Source organism: Rhinatrema bivittatum, chromosome 5, assembly GCF_901001135.1.
Source record: "Rhinatrema bivittatum chromosome 5, aRhiBiv1.1, whole genome shotgun sequence".
NCBI lineage: Eukaryota > Metazoa > Chordata > Amphibia > Gymnophiona > Rhinatrematidae > Rhinatrema > Rhinatrema bivittatum.
Window position 1 is genome coordinate 221,790,208 of NC_042619.1, and position 12,894 is coordinate 221,803,101.

A 12,894-nucleotide genomic window follows, 5' to 3' on the forward strand; every position below is an offset into this window, starting at 1 on the left:
TTTCTGGAACAATGCTGGGCTGCTGTCCTAATGCAGCAGCAGCCCAACTTTAAAATAAAAAATGATGCATGTTGTGCTGATTAACCTGACTAGTTAGACACAATAAAATGGTCCCATAATCTTCACCTTGATCACTAATATATTCTGCAGTTGGCCATATTGATTGATATTCAGTCACACTTACTTAGCTTTTATGGTTTAGATGTATTCATTTTAATAATATTTTTTAGTTAATGTTCATACATCAATATGTAAATAAAAGCAACTTATTTGAAATCTTTATAGTGAAGTTAGATATGGTATGTTTTAACATAGAATCTACATAGATAGCAACTACTAGAATTGAGCAGTGCACTTAGGTAGGTAGGTGTGGGTGCATTTGTAATTGTAGCTTGCTTGGAATGCTAAAAGTTCATCTCATTTGTTTTCATTTGCATTCTAGATTCTGATGAGTCACCAGTCACAAGAGAACGAAATGTGATAGTCCATGCAGATCCAGAATTCTCTAGTTCTGTTGGCAGGAGATCTGGTACCAGGGACTCAGAGTGCCAAACTGAGGAGATTCTCATTGCAGCCCCATCCAGGAGAAGAATCAGATCCCAGAGAGGCCAGGGTGTGATATCCTCCCTCTCTCATTCAGCCAGCAACATTGTAGATTTGGCAAGCGGCGGTGACCCAATGTTTACTACTGCGGTGACCAGCCGCATTCGATCACGCAGTCTTCCTAGAGAAGGTGCTAGAGTCAGTGACGTTGGTCACAGTCTTGGTGCTAAAACTTCGACCTATGAACCAGAACTCTTTTTGCCAAGCCCAGAGAGGGTCCTAAAGAAAAGCGAGGACACCATCACTAGCCAGGGTTCACAAGATCACCAGCCTGTAGGTTTAACCTGTTCTAAGCACCTCCATAGCCCAGAGCATACCTTGAGTGAAAGAGGCAGATCAAGGCTGTCAAGGATGGCAGATTCTGGAAGCTGTGAGATTTCTTCAAACTCTGATACCTTTGGAAGCCCTATTCACTCAATTTCCACTACAGGAGTCCTTTTAAGCAGTCACATGGATCAAAAAGATGACCATCAATCCTCCAGTGGGAACTGGAGTGGAAGTAGCTCAAATTGTCCCTCCCAGACATCGGAAACCATTCTGCCCACTGCCTCTCCCCCACTGACTAGCTCTTCACACTGTGACTCAGAGTTATCCTTGAATACTGTTCCTCACGCTAATGAAGATTCCAATGTCTTTATCACAGAGCAGTATGACAATGATCAAATGGATAAGGCCAGAGGTCACAGGGCAAGCTCCTTTACCTCTACAGTAGATTTATTTGATGACCCTAACAGTAACACAAGTGATAGCGAATGGAACTACCTTCACCATCGTCATGATGCATCATGCCGTCAGGATTTCAGCCCTGAATGTTCAAAGGCCAATAGCTTGGATTGCCCAAGTTTTACGAGTATGGCCACATACGATAGTTTTCTGGAAAAGAGTCCTTCAGAAAAAGCAGACACTGGCTCTCACTTTTCTGTGGATACTGAAGGATACTATACCTCCATGCACTTCGACTGTGGTCTTAATGGTAATAAGAATTATGTGTGTAACTATGCAGGGTCTGAAAGGGGCCAGAATCCAGATACTGCGTCTAGTCTGACAGACTGCATTTGGCAGGATTATGTAAACAGAAGGCAGGGAAGACAAAGTTTCTCTTTTAGAAAACCAAAGGCAAAGCCAGCCCCACCAAAACGCAGTTCATCTTTGAGGAAATCTGAAAAGCGTACAGATGTTCCTGAGAAGAAAGAACCAAAGATAAGCAGTGGGCAGCAAGTGCTTCATGCTTCCAGGAGTATGAAGCTGCCACTTGAATTTTCAAATACACCTTCCAGTGTGGAAAACTCGAGTCTGTCTTGCCAACAGGAAATGTCCTGGGCTAACCAGTGCAATGGTAGTTTGAAGGATACTCAGTTTAAAGACGAAGGTGCTGAACAAATTCACTATGCAGATCTCTGGCTTCTAAATGACTTGAAATCTAACGATCCTTACAGGTCATTATCAAATTCAAGCACTGCTACGGGTACTACAGTCATAGAATGCACCAAGTCTCCTGAAAGTTCTGAATCACAGACGTCGCAATCTGGATCGAGAGCCACCACTCCATCCCTTCCTTCTGTTGAGAATGAGTTTAAGTTGGCATCCCCAGAAAAGATGGCTGGTTTAGCATCACCATCCAGTGGGTATTCTAGTCAATCGGAAACACCCACCTCATCTTTTCCAACAGCTTTCTTCTCTGGGCCTTTATCCCCAGGGGGCAGTAAGAGAAAACCAAAAGTACCAGAAAGGAAGTCTTCACTTCAGCAGTCCTCTCTGAAGACTGGAAACTTATCCTTAAGCAAAGATCTAGAACTTCCAGTTATACCTCCTACCCACCTTGACCTAAGTGCTCTTCATAGTGTTATGATTAGACCATTTTCACACAGATCTCAGTTGCATGCTCTTAGTCATACTAAACAGAACACAGCTGGGGATGCAAATAATTCTGTCCCTCCTCCCACCCTTGCTATCACACCATCAGTTCTGAAATCTGTTCACCTCCGATCAGTCATCAAACATAAGGAAACAAAGCAAAAAGAAAATGACATACATGATCACCACACACAAGAATCCACACTAACAGCCGATGCCTTTCCTCCAAGCAAAATTAAGCTGCCTGTAGCTAACCAGCCACTATCACGCCAGTACTCCATAGAGGAGGACATGCTGCCCTATATTGACTGTTCTCCAGTTGAAGCAAGCCCTGATCATCATCTTTCAGAAAAAAGTTTCATTTTCAATGGGAAAAATACATACAACCATGAAACTGTAATCCCAGCCAATAAGGTTATTTTAGAAGTTAAAACTATAAAAGACCAAATACCCACAGGTGACGATCTCCTTCAGGAAACAGCATTAAGAATAAACTCTGACCCCTTTATGGAAGGGCCTAAAAAAGACTCAGATGCTACAAGTGATTATGACATTGAGATATCATATAAAAAAACAGGACAGAATGAGGGCCCTGAGAATGTGCTGATTTTGCAAGAGTTGCCTGTGGGTCATGCACAACTACCCAAGTCAGAACCAATCAACAGAGTCACATCCCAGCCTGATTCACAAGAATGTGTATCAGAAGTTCCTGATCAGCTGAACAGCCAACTTGACTTGAGTAACCAAGATGAAGAAGTGCCTGGGAATATTATTAATTATGAATCAGAGATCTCAACTGTAAATTCACTCAGTGAAAAATATTCCAAGCAGGAAAATTACATTGCATCAGGTATTCCAACCAAAAGTGCCTCTGACAGTAGCAGAGCAGAAGAGACCCAGGAAATGCAGGATGGTGTGGATGAGGCCTCTTGGAAAGGTAAGTTCTCAGCTACTCCATCAGTACAGTGCAATTTGTAGTACTATAGGTAATTTTTTTTGAAAAGAGAAGAAAAATATTATAAATTCGATGTAATTTCAGGACAGTATGTTTTGATTTGTTCATTGGTAGAAGTTATTTAGCACTCAGGACCACAAATATAAAATGGTTCTGAGAACTGGAACCATACAGTTGATCTCTTATGTGTCCCTGTTCTCAAAATGAACATACTCATAAAGGGCCAAAATGATTGGAAAGTAAGTATTCCCAAGTATTCTCCACCCTCCCTTGCCATATGAAAAGCATCAAGACTTGTTTGGTAAAATATGATGTCCCTGACTTACATGGCTGCTTTCTATTAAAGAATCTTCTCCGAGCGATGATTCTTTGATTTCACCATTGAGTGAAGATTCTCAGGCTGAAGCAGATGATGTCTTTGTGTCTCCCAACAAACCCCGCACTACTGAAGATCTATTTGCTGTCATCCATAGGTGAGATAAACTCTAGACCCACTGTGTGTTATTGTTTAGGATTATAAATAAAAAAAAAAAGAGGTCCTGGCAGGGACTGGCCTCTAAATGGGAAATTATGCAGAGCCATTTAACCCCACCCCCCCCAAGGATGAAAGGAGCGCCAACATGCAAGCAGAGGCTGTAACTACAGGTGAACAGACTGGGTTGGATTTCACAATAAATTAGACAGCATTGCTTAATAGTAAGCATACTGTCGTGTATTGGGATTGAGAAATATATATTTATGTACGGCTAGATTTTATACATAGTGAACAGCAACATAACAGTATCCTAAAGTCAGGGCTCTGGCTCTCGCAGCCACTCCGGAATATGATACCGCTGAACAGGAGAGCGGATCGGGGCGCCATTGCTGCTCCTCCAGGTGCCTGTGAACTGCCATTGTCCTTGCTCTCCATCCTGTGATCCATCCTTGAGCCTCCTCCCTCCTGCTGTCTCTTCCAGGAGGCCATGCCATGCATCTACCATCTGTTTCTTTTGCAGAAAGGGTGGTAGATGCATGGAATGCCCACTCAGAAGAGATGGTGAAGACAAGAATAGTAATGGAATTCAAAAGGGTGTGGGGATAAACTCAGAGGATCCCCAGTGGCTAAAGGATAGAAATGAAGTAACCTGTGGTAACTTTTGTAGTAACATTTCTGCATGGGGGTAACCTGCATGGAGCAGCAGATACAACCCTAAACAGAAAGGCATAGGGGTAAACTGCACAGAGCAGCAATTGTAGCCCTACCCATCTTGCTGAGCAGAATGTATGGGAATTTTAATCTTAATTTGTTATCATTTATTTATTTAAAATTTTTATGTATTGCCTTATGGTCAAAGACCAATCTAAATGGTTTATAATCAGTTTAAAACCAAATACAATATAACAGTGAAATCTTAAAAACAGCATTTCTATCCAACCATCTGTTATTCTTCATATCCTCCCATCTAATAGCAACCAATATAGAAAACCTATTTATTTTCCTTGAAGCAAGTTCAGCAAACAGCCGTCTTTCATTCTTGCAAAACTATAAATAGTTTCATTTTTGTTGGCTCTCCACCTTGTGGTGGGAGCAACCACTGAAAAAGCCCTAGCTGAAATCCGTAACCCCCCCTCACCATTTTAAACGATGGAATCTTTAAACACAAACGGTGACTGGAACGTAGATGTCTACTAGGTTGATACCTCTCCACCTTGTCATGAGATACCTTGGGCCCACACCTCTCAAAATTTTAAAAACCAACATCAGCATGTTGAACTGAGCTCGGTTCCCTGTTGGGAGCCAGAGCAAAGAACTCAGCATCCCCTTTACAGAGGTTCTCATAGATCAGCCTAACGCTGTTCTTGCAAGCACATTTTGGGCTATTTGCAACCTATGAATCAAACTTTGGGGAAATACCAACAATAGCCCATTACAATAATCTAAATATGATACTATTAATGAATGTGCAACTAATTTAAAATCATTCATTTCAAAGCAAGGACACAATTTCTGCAATATTTTTAACTTAGTACATACCAACTGAATCACTTTAGACACCCGAGCTTGCCCTTTTAACTGCGCATCAAAAATCATTTCCAGTTTTCTCACCTTCTCCATCATAGACAACTTCACAAATTCCACCTTAACATCCTGACATGGCCTAATTATATTTGCTTTTCCCTATTCAAAGTACCTCTGGCTTAGCCGAATTCAACACCAACCTATTCTGTTTCAACCGCTCCGTTATGGTAGTTAATTCCGCCCTATCTACCCTATTCAACATATCATCCATAACTGAAACCAATATGGTTTCCATACTATGTCCCTTCCAAAATCCCCCCAACATGAGTCCAGTACCGCCCCTTCCTCCAAATAATGTTAATTGCGGAATTCCTGTTATTTTTCTAAAAGCTTTGCCAAAAAAGAAGTGGAAACCACCAGCCAATAGCTGTTATAGTACCAACCATCAAGATTAGCTTTCTTCAACAGGGAAGTAATTATTTATTTACAGAGAATAATTGGTATAATTCTTCCTCGATGGAGAGTATTAATAACCTATAGTAGATATTTCAACCCTGCATCTGATAAGAGCTTCATCAAACTAGCTGGGCATGTACCTAAAATACAGAAAGTAGACTTAACCTACTAAAGATGTTTAAAGTAAAAAAAAAAATAAATCCCTGAGTATTCCAAAACACTCAAACCTTGATTTTCCACCATTTTGCCCTGATCATCTAACCCCAGGTAAATCCCATCTAAATCAAACAACAGGTCCTTGGTCAATTTATCATTCAAATTACTGGTCTTAACAAAATAATCAGCAAATTCCCTATTCTCCTAGGTCAAGCAGGATGGTAATCCTCACATGTGTGTGACTTCATCAAATGAAGCCTGGTATGGAAAACTTTATGTCAAAGTTTCTAGCTAGGCGCACTCTGAGCATGTCCAGAATGCCACTATCCAAGCATCCACCCAGGGTCCGATCCCCAGCACCTATCTCCAGTTGGGGAATTGGCGAGGGAGAGGACAAGAAAGGACCAATACCTCCAGGGTCTTCCTTGCCATGAGGTGTCGATGCCCCCAACACAGAGGCCGAGGAATCAGACTTCCTGGCACCAAACAATCTGCCCATCTTATCCAGACGTGCTTGACGACCTTTGGGGGTCATCTGAGCATAAAAAGAAGAGCCGCGCACATCATGCGAGGCCCCCAGGCACAAGACGCAGACCTCATGGGGGGTCTTTGATGGACATGGTCCTATGCTAACTCTCGCCACATGCACAGGCTTCTCATTCCCATAATCACTTTCTTTCTCTCACACACACGTACCAGTTTCTGTTTCTCACGCACCAATCATCTCCTGATCAGTTTTTCTCTTACACACACACACACACTCCAGTCATCTCCCTGACCAGTCACTTCTATTGTCTCTCCTATACACACACACACACACACACCACCTCTCTGACCAGTTTCTCTCAATCACATGCATGCTCTCTCTCACACAATTTACATAGATGATCTCAATCAACTGCTCTCACTCACAGTTACACATGCACATTCTCAATGACACATACATTCTCTCACTTACAGACAAGCTGGCTGTCTCTCTCTTTCTCTCTCTCTCTCTCATTTCCTGCCCCCACCCCCAAGCACAAACGGTAGCTGCAGCAGCCTCCTCCTCTAGTCCTCGCATGCCAAGAAAGAAAATTCCTATCGGCCACAGGAGGCTAATTCTGCTGTCTCCTGTGCCGATTTCTGGCTGCTTCTGATTTTGCTCAGGGCCGCCGCTATTTTTTCATGTGGCATGGCTTTCTTCTTCGCGCCCCCCCCCACTGCACGTCACTTCCTGTTCCAGGCCAGGGGGCAGGTGTGGGAAGAAGAAAAGGCCCAGCCGCAGTTGCCAGCCTCCACCTACACTGCTGTCGTTCCCATGAAACCGGGGCTGGTGCCGTGGCGAAAATACAAAAGCAACACTTAGGCGGATGGCTGCTGCTGGTGGCTGCGAGCAACACCTGTCACGTGATTGGGGTGACCGGCCCACCGGGGCATGCCCGAAGCCCCGAAAGGCCAATCCGCTCCTGCCTCCGATGAGGAAGGACCATTGGCTCCGATGATGCATCCCCCGACCGATTCTGTGGCCACCGAGCCTCGGGTTACCGGGGCCTTCAAAGCCGTTGGTGCCTGCAGGGCTATCAGTGCCCCGGCCCAGGACCATGCTTCAGGCTTTCCCACCGGTGTCACCAGGGAGTGAGGTTGATGCCCTGTACAATCCATGGGAGGATGAGCCTTCCATCTCTTCCTCTGAGGACTCCGTGGGGCCTGCCTTTGGAACCTTCTCCTCCAGAGGAAAGATGCCGCTCCTCTCCAGAGGCCCTGACATAAGCAGGTTTTGTAAGGGCGGTGGCGGAATTGGTCCCCTTCCAGCTTATCACAGAGGAAGACTCCAGTAATAAGATGCTGGAGATCCTTCAGTTTGTGGACGCTCTTAAGGAAGTAGTTGCTGTCCCAGTTCATGATATCTTAAAGGACTTGATTGGCAGGTTTTGTGAACATCCCATCTCAGTCCCTCCGGTAAACAGGAAGACCAATGCAGTGTACCTGGTGCTGCCATCTACCGGTTTTGAGAAGTGCCACCTTCCACACCAGTCTGTGGTAGTGGAGTCCGCTCTTACAAAAGCGAAAAGGTCTTGCACCCATGCCTGTGCTCCCCCAGGCCGTAAGCACAAGACCCTATATGCCCTGGGCCGCAAGGTCTTCCAGGGCTGTATGTTGGCAGCCCACATTGCTTGCTACCAATTATATATGGGTCAATATTCCAGAAATCTCTGGAAACAGGCACAGGATTTGGTAGACCACCTCCCTCAATAAAAGTTGTGCAACAGGGATTGTAATGCGACAAACATAAAGTTCGGTCCACATATGATGTCTTTGAGACAGTGGCCAGGGCGCCTGCGGAGGGTATTGGGGCTCTTCATATGGCCTGGCTGAGGGCCTCTGATCTCCAGCCTGAAGTACAAGACCATATTGCTGACCTGCCTTGTACTGGAGAGAATCTCTTCGGTGACAAAATCAAGGAGGCAGTAGCATAACTCAAAGATCATCATGAGACTTTGCAGCCTCTATCGGCTAGCACCTTGGACCCTCCGTCCTCGGGCAAAAAATTCTCTTGGCAGGGACCTAGATGACCATTCTACAAACCGAGGAAGTACTATCGTCTGGCAGGTAGGGCATGACCTCAGAGGCTCGGAGTGAGGTCTCGTCCTAGGCAACAGCATGTCCCTAGAACCCAGCCAGCACCGCAGCAGACTCCTGCCATGGGCTTTTGACTGGCTGCGAGGGAGTTTAAGCCAGTCGCTAGTGGTGGGCCCTCCGGTCAGAGGTCGGCTAACATCCTTCACGGACCATTGGAGCACCATCACCTTGGATTGGTGGGTCCTCTCCATCATCTGCCAGGAATACAGTTGCATTTCCAGGAGATCCCGCTGCACTCTCCCCGTGTCCCTCTTGGAAGGCTTCCAGGGATTGGGAAATACTTCTCAAGGAGCTTTTCGCCCTCACTATGGCTAGAGTGATCTAACCCATTCCTCCTGGTCAGCGGGGAAGCGGCTTCTACTCCAGGTATTTCCTCATCCCGAAGAGAACGGGAGGCCCTCACCTGATATTGGATTTGAGGACCTTGAAACCTCATGCGGGAGACGTTCAGGGTGGTCTCGCTGGGTGCCCTTATTCCCCTCCTGCACCAGGGAAACTGGCTTTGTTCCCTCGATCTACAAGATGTCTATGCTCACATAGGGATTGCCCGTGCCCACCGGCGGTACCTCCGCTTTGTGGTGGGTGAGCCCATTTTCAGTACAGAGTGCTGCCCTTCGGACTGGCGTCCATGCCCTTGTGGCAGTGGCTGCGCATCTGTGAAGGCAGCAAGTGCAGGTTTTTCCCTATCTGGATGACTGGCTCATCAAGGGCACCTCCAGGCAGGGAGCGCTGCACTCCTTGCAGGCCACCATTTGAATCTTGGAGGCCTTGGAGGTTTTTAATCAATTACCCCAAGTCCCAACTGGTCCCATCCCTGTACCAGAACTTTATAGGTGCCAGGTTCGACACAACTCAAGCCCAGGTGTTTTTGCCCAGGGATCAAGCAATCAGCTTGGCTTCTTTGGCAGGGATGATCTTGCGGAGTTGCCAGATCTTGGTGCACATCATGTTGCGCTTGCTGGGGTACATGGCAGCAACTGTCCATGTTACCCTCTTTGCTTGCCTTCACATGCGCAGGGCGCCATGGACCCTATGGTCTCAGTGGTGCCAGGCCACTCAGGACCTTTGGGCACGCATTTAAGTCACCACACTGCTCTGAGACTCTCTGTCGTTGTGGGTGTCTCTTCCTAATCTGGAGGTGGGGGGTTCCATTCTAGGTTTCCCCCACGCAGGTTGGTGCTCACCACAGATGCTTCCCACTTGGGTTGGGGAGCACATGTGGGGGATCTTCACACCCAGGGTTGCTAGTCAGCTTGGGAGCTGAGGTGCCAGATCACTTTCCTGGAGCTGCAGGCAGTCTGCTATGCCCTTTGGGCATTTTGGGATCAACTGGCCGGCAAGGTCGTGCTCATCCAGACCGACAGTCAGATAGCCATGTGGTACCTCAACAAGCAGGGTGGAATGGGATCATTCCTCCTTTGTCAGGAGGCAGTCCAGATCTGGTCATGGGCTCTATCCCAGAACATCCTTCTCCGAACCAGATACCTGCCGGGACAAGAGAATGTGCTGGCGGACGGCCTAAGTCATTCCTTCCGACCACATAAGTGGTCCCTGAAGCAGGAGGTAGCGGACCAGATCTTCCATTGTTGGAGGACTCTGGACGTGGACCTCTTTGCTTCCCCCCTGCAACAAGAAGGTAGGTTAGATATGCTTCTTGACCAGGGGGAATGGCAGGATGGCATCAGATGCTTTTGCCCACTACTGGGGCAAGGGCCTCTTGTAAGCCTATCCTCTGCTTCCTCTGGTCTCCAAGACTCTCCTGAAGCTCCAGCAGGACCGGGGGACCATGATTCTCATCGTGCCTTATTGGCCCCGACAGATCTGGTTTCCACTCTTGCAGGAACATCCCCGGACCTCATAATGTAAGATCAGGGGAGGCTGCGCTATTCCAACCTCCAGGTCTTGTCCCTTACGGCTTGGATGTTGAAAGGGTGACCTTGCAGCCCCTGAATCTCTCAGAGGGAGTATCTTTGGTCCTGCTGGAGTCCAGGAAGCCTTCCACTAGGAAGTCTTATGGCCTGAAGTGAGAGAGATTTTCGGTGTGTTGTGACAGCCACAAGTTGAACCGGTTGAAGTGCTCCACCTCCAAGCTGTTAGATTACCTGCTGCACCTCTCAGACACTAGCTTAAAGACCTTCTCTGTGAGTGTGCATCTCAGTGCGATTAGAGGAGTGGATGGATCACCTTTCTCGGTATAGCCTGATGTGGGTTTTTTCATGCAGGGCCTACTCCAGCTGAAACCTCCCCTCAGGCCCCCTGCAGTGTCCTGGGACCTCAATGTGGTCTTGGCCCACCTGATGAAGGCTCCCTTTGAACCTTTGCGCTCTTGTGACCTGAAGTACCTGACCTGGAATGTAATTTTCTTGGTAGCAGTCACCTCGGCATGCAGGGTCAGTGAACCTCGGGCGTTGGTGTCGTATCCACCCTACTCAAAGTTCCTCCATGATCAGGTGGTTCTCTGCACACACCCTAAGTTCCTACCAAAGGTTGTGACTGATTTCCACCTTAAATCAGTCCATCGTTTTACCAACCTTCTTTCCTACGCCTCATTCGCACCGGGATGAGTAAACTGTGCACAGCCTAGATTGCAAGAGGGTCTTAGCGTTCTGTCTGGAGCAAACAGCAGGCCACAGACAGTCTACGCAACTCTTCATTTCTTTCGACAAAAATAGATTGGGAGTTGCTGTATCCAAGCAGACCTTGTCTAACTGGCTTGCAGACTGCATCTCTTTCTGCTACGTGCAAGCAGGTCTACAGCTGAGTGGCCATGTCAAGGCTCATTCCATTCGTGCCATTGTGGCTTCGGTGCCCACTTGCATGAGGTCCTCGTGGATGAAATTTGCAGAGCTGCAACCTGGAGTTCCCTCTACATCTTTGCTTCACACTACTGCTTGGTCAGAGAAGGTTGACGTGACAGCCATTTCGGTCAGTCGGTCCTGCAGGATCTTTTCAGTAATTAAACCCAACTCTTCCGACCTTGTGCCCCTTGTTTGTGTTCAGGCTGGCTCCCTTTGTGCCACCAGCACGTTTGTTGTACCCGTTGGCACCTAGTTAAGTGCTGTGTGTCCCTGGTACATATGGGAGCAGCCTGTAGCTAGGTATTCACCCCCATGTGAGGACTACCATCCTGCTTGTCCCAGGAGAAAGCAGAGTTGCTTACCTGTAACAGGTGTCCTCCTAGGACAGCAGGATGTTAGTCCTCAGGAAACCCGCCCACCACCCCACGAGTTGGGTTTCTAATGACTTGTTATTTTATTTTTTTGTGAATTCTATATTACGAGACTGAACAGGGACCTCGTGGATGCGTCGACAGTGGCATGCTGGGCATGCTCAGTGTGCCTAGGCAAAGTTCTAGAAACTTTGACAAGTTTTCCGTGCCGGACTCCATCTGATGATGTCACCCATCCTGCTGTCCTAATAGAACACCTGTTACAGGTAAGCAACTCTGCTCTCTTTGGCATTAGACAAAATATTCCTCACATTTTCCCAAGAACTTATTGATCACTAAAAAGAATTCTCTAGACTTCGAAGCAGTTGCAGAAATGGCCTTAGAAAATTCTTTTTCTTAGCCTCAGTTCCTGCATGATGGTATTGTTTAGCTGCCTTTCGCCAATTTTGCCAACTGTTCTGCAGATATAACACATAGGAGTAAATTTTGAAAGGCGTTGCATGCGTAAAATTAACATATATTTACATATGGAACTTGTGCTCACATACATGCTGTTTTATAAGCATTACAAATACATGCATGTTTTTGGTTTGGCGTACACATTTACCTATGCAAAAAAGGAGCAGTCTAGTGGAATTCCTGGGAGTGGCCAAAAGTTGCGCATGTAAATTACTATTTTCTAAGTGATTTCCATGAATACGTTAGGCAACTTATCCGCACAATTTTACATTTGCTAATTATCTAGCGCAATAGATATCAGACTTGTCTGCTTTTGTAAGGTGGGAGGTCTAGGGGAACTGGGGTGAATTCAGCGTGAAGAACTAGTAGGGTCTCGATGACCTGGAGAAGGACTGGGTGAGCTGCTTGGAAGTATATGCAAACCGGTGATTTCAATTACGCATGCATGTTTTAAAATATACAAACTTCCGTGTATAAATCAGGGTTTGATGCGAGCAAGTTCTGTTTTTTCCATGCATTATAAAATAGATAGGAAGTGTACGCACTTTCTATGTTGGGGGTGGAGGGGAGACATATTTTACAATTTGCACATAACTGATACTTGCAGGTTACAAAAACTAT

General features: G+C 46.3%; 1 protein-coding gene across 1 annotated transcript in view; it reads left to right on the top strand.

Moving 5' to 3' along the window:
• The window catches only part of NHS (NHS actin remodeling regulator), a 337,410-nt gene that overhangs the window by 321,342 nt on the left and 3,174 nt on the right, over positions 1-12,894 (top strand). Inside the window, exons 7-8 of the mRNA XM_029603299.1 lie at positions 443-3,394; positions 3,759-3,885. Of these exons, the coding sequence (XP_029459159.1) occupies positions 443-3,394; positions 3,759-3,885 (3,079 nt within the window). The remainder of the gene's footprint in view (positions 1-442; positions 3,395-3,758; positions 3,886-12,894) is intronic.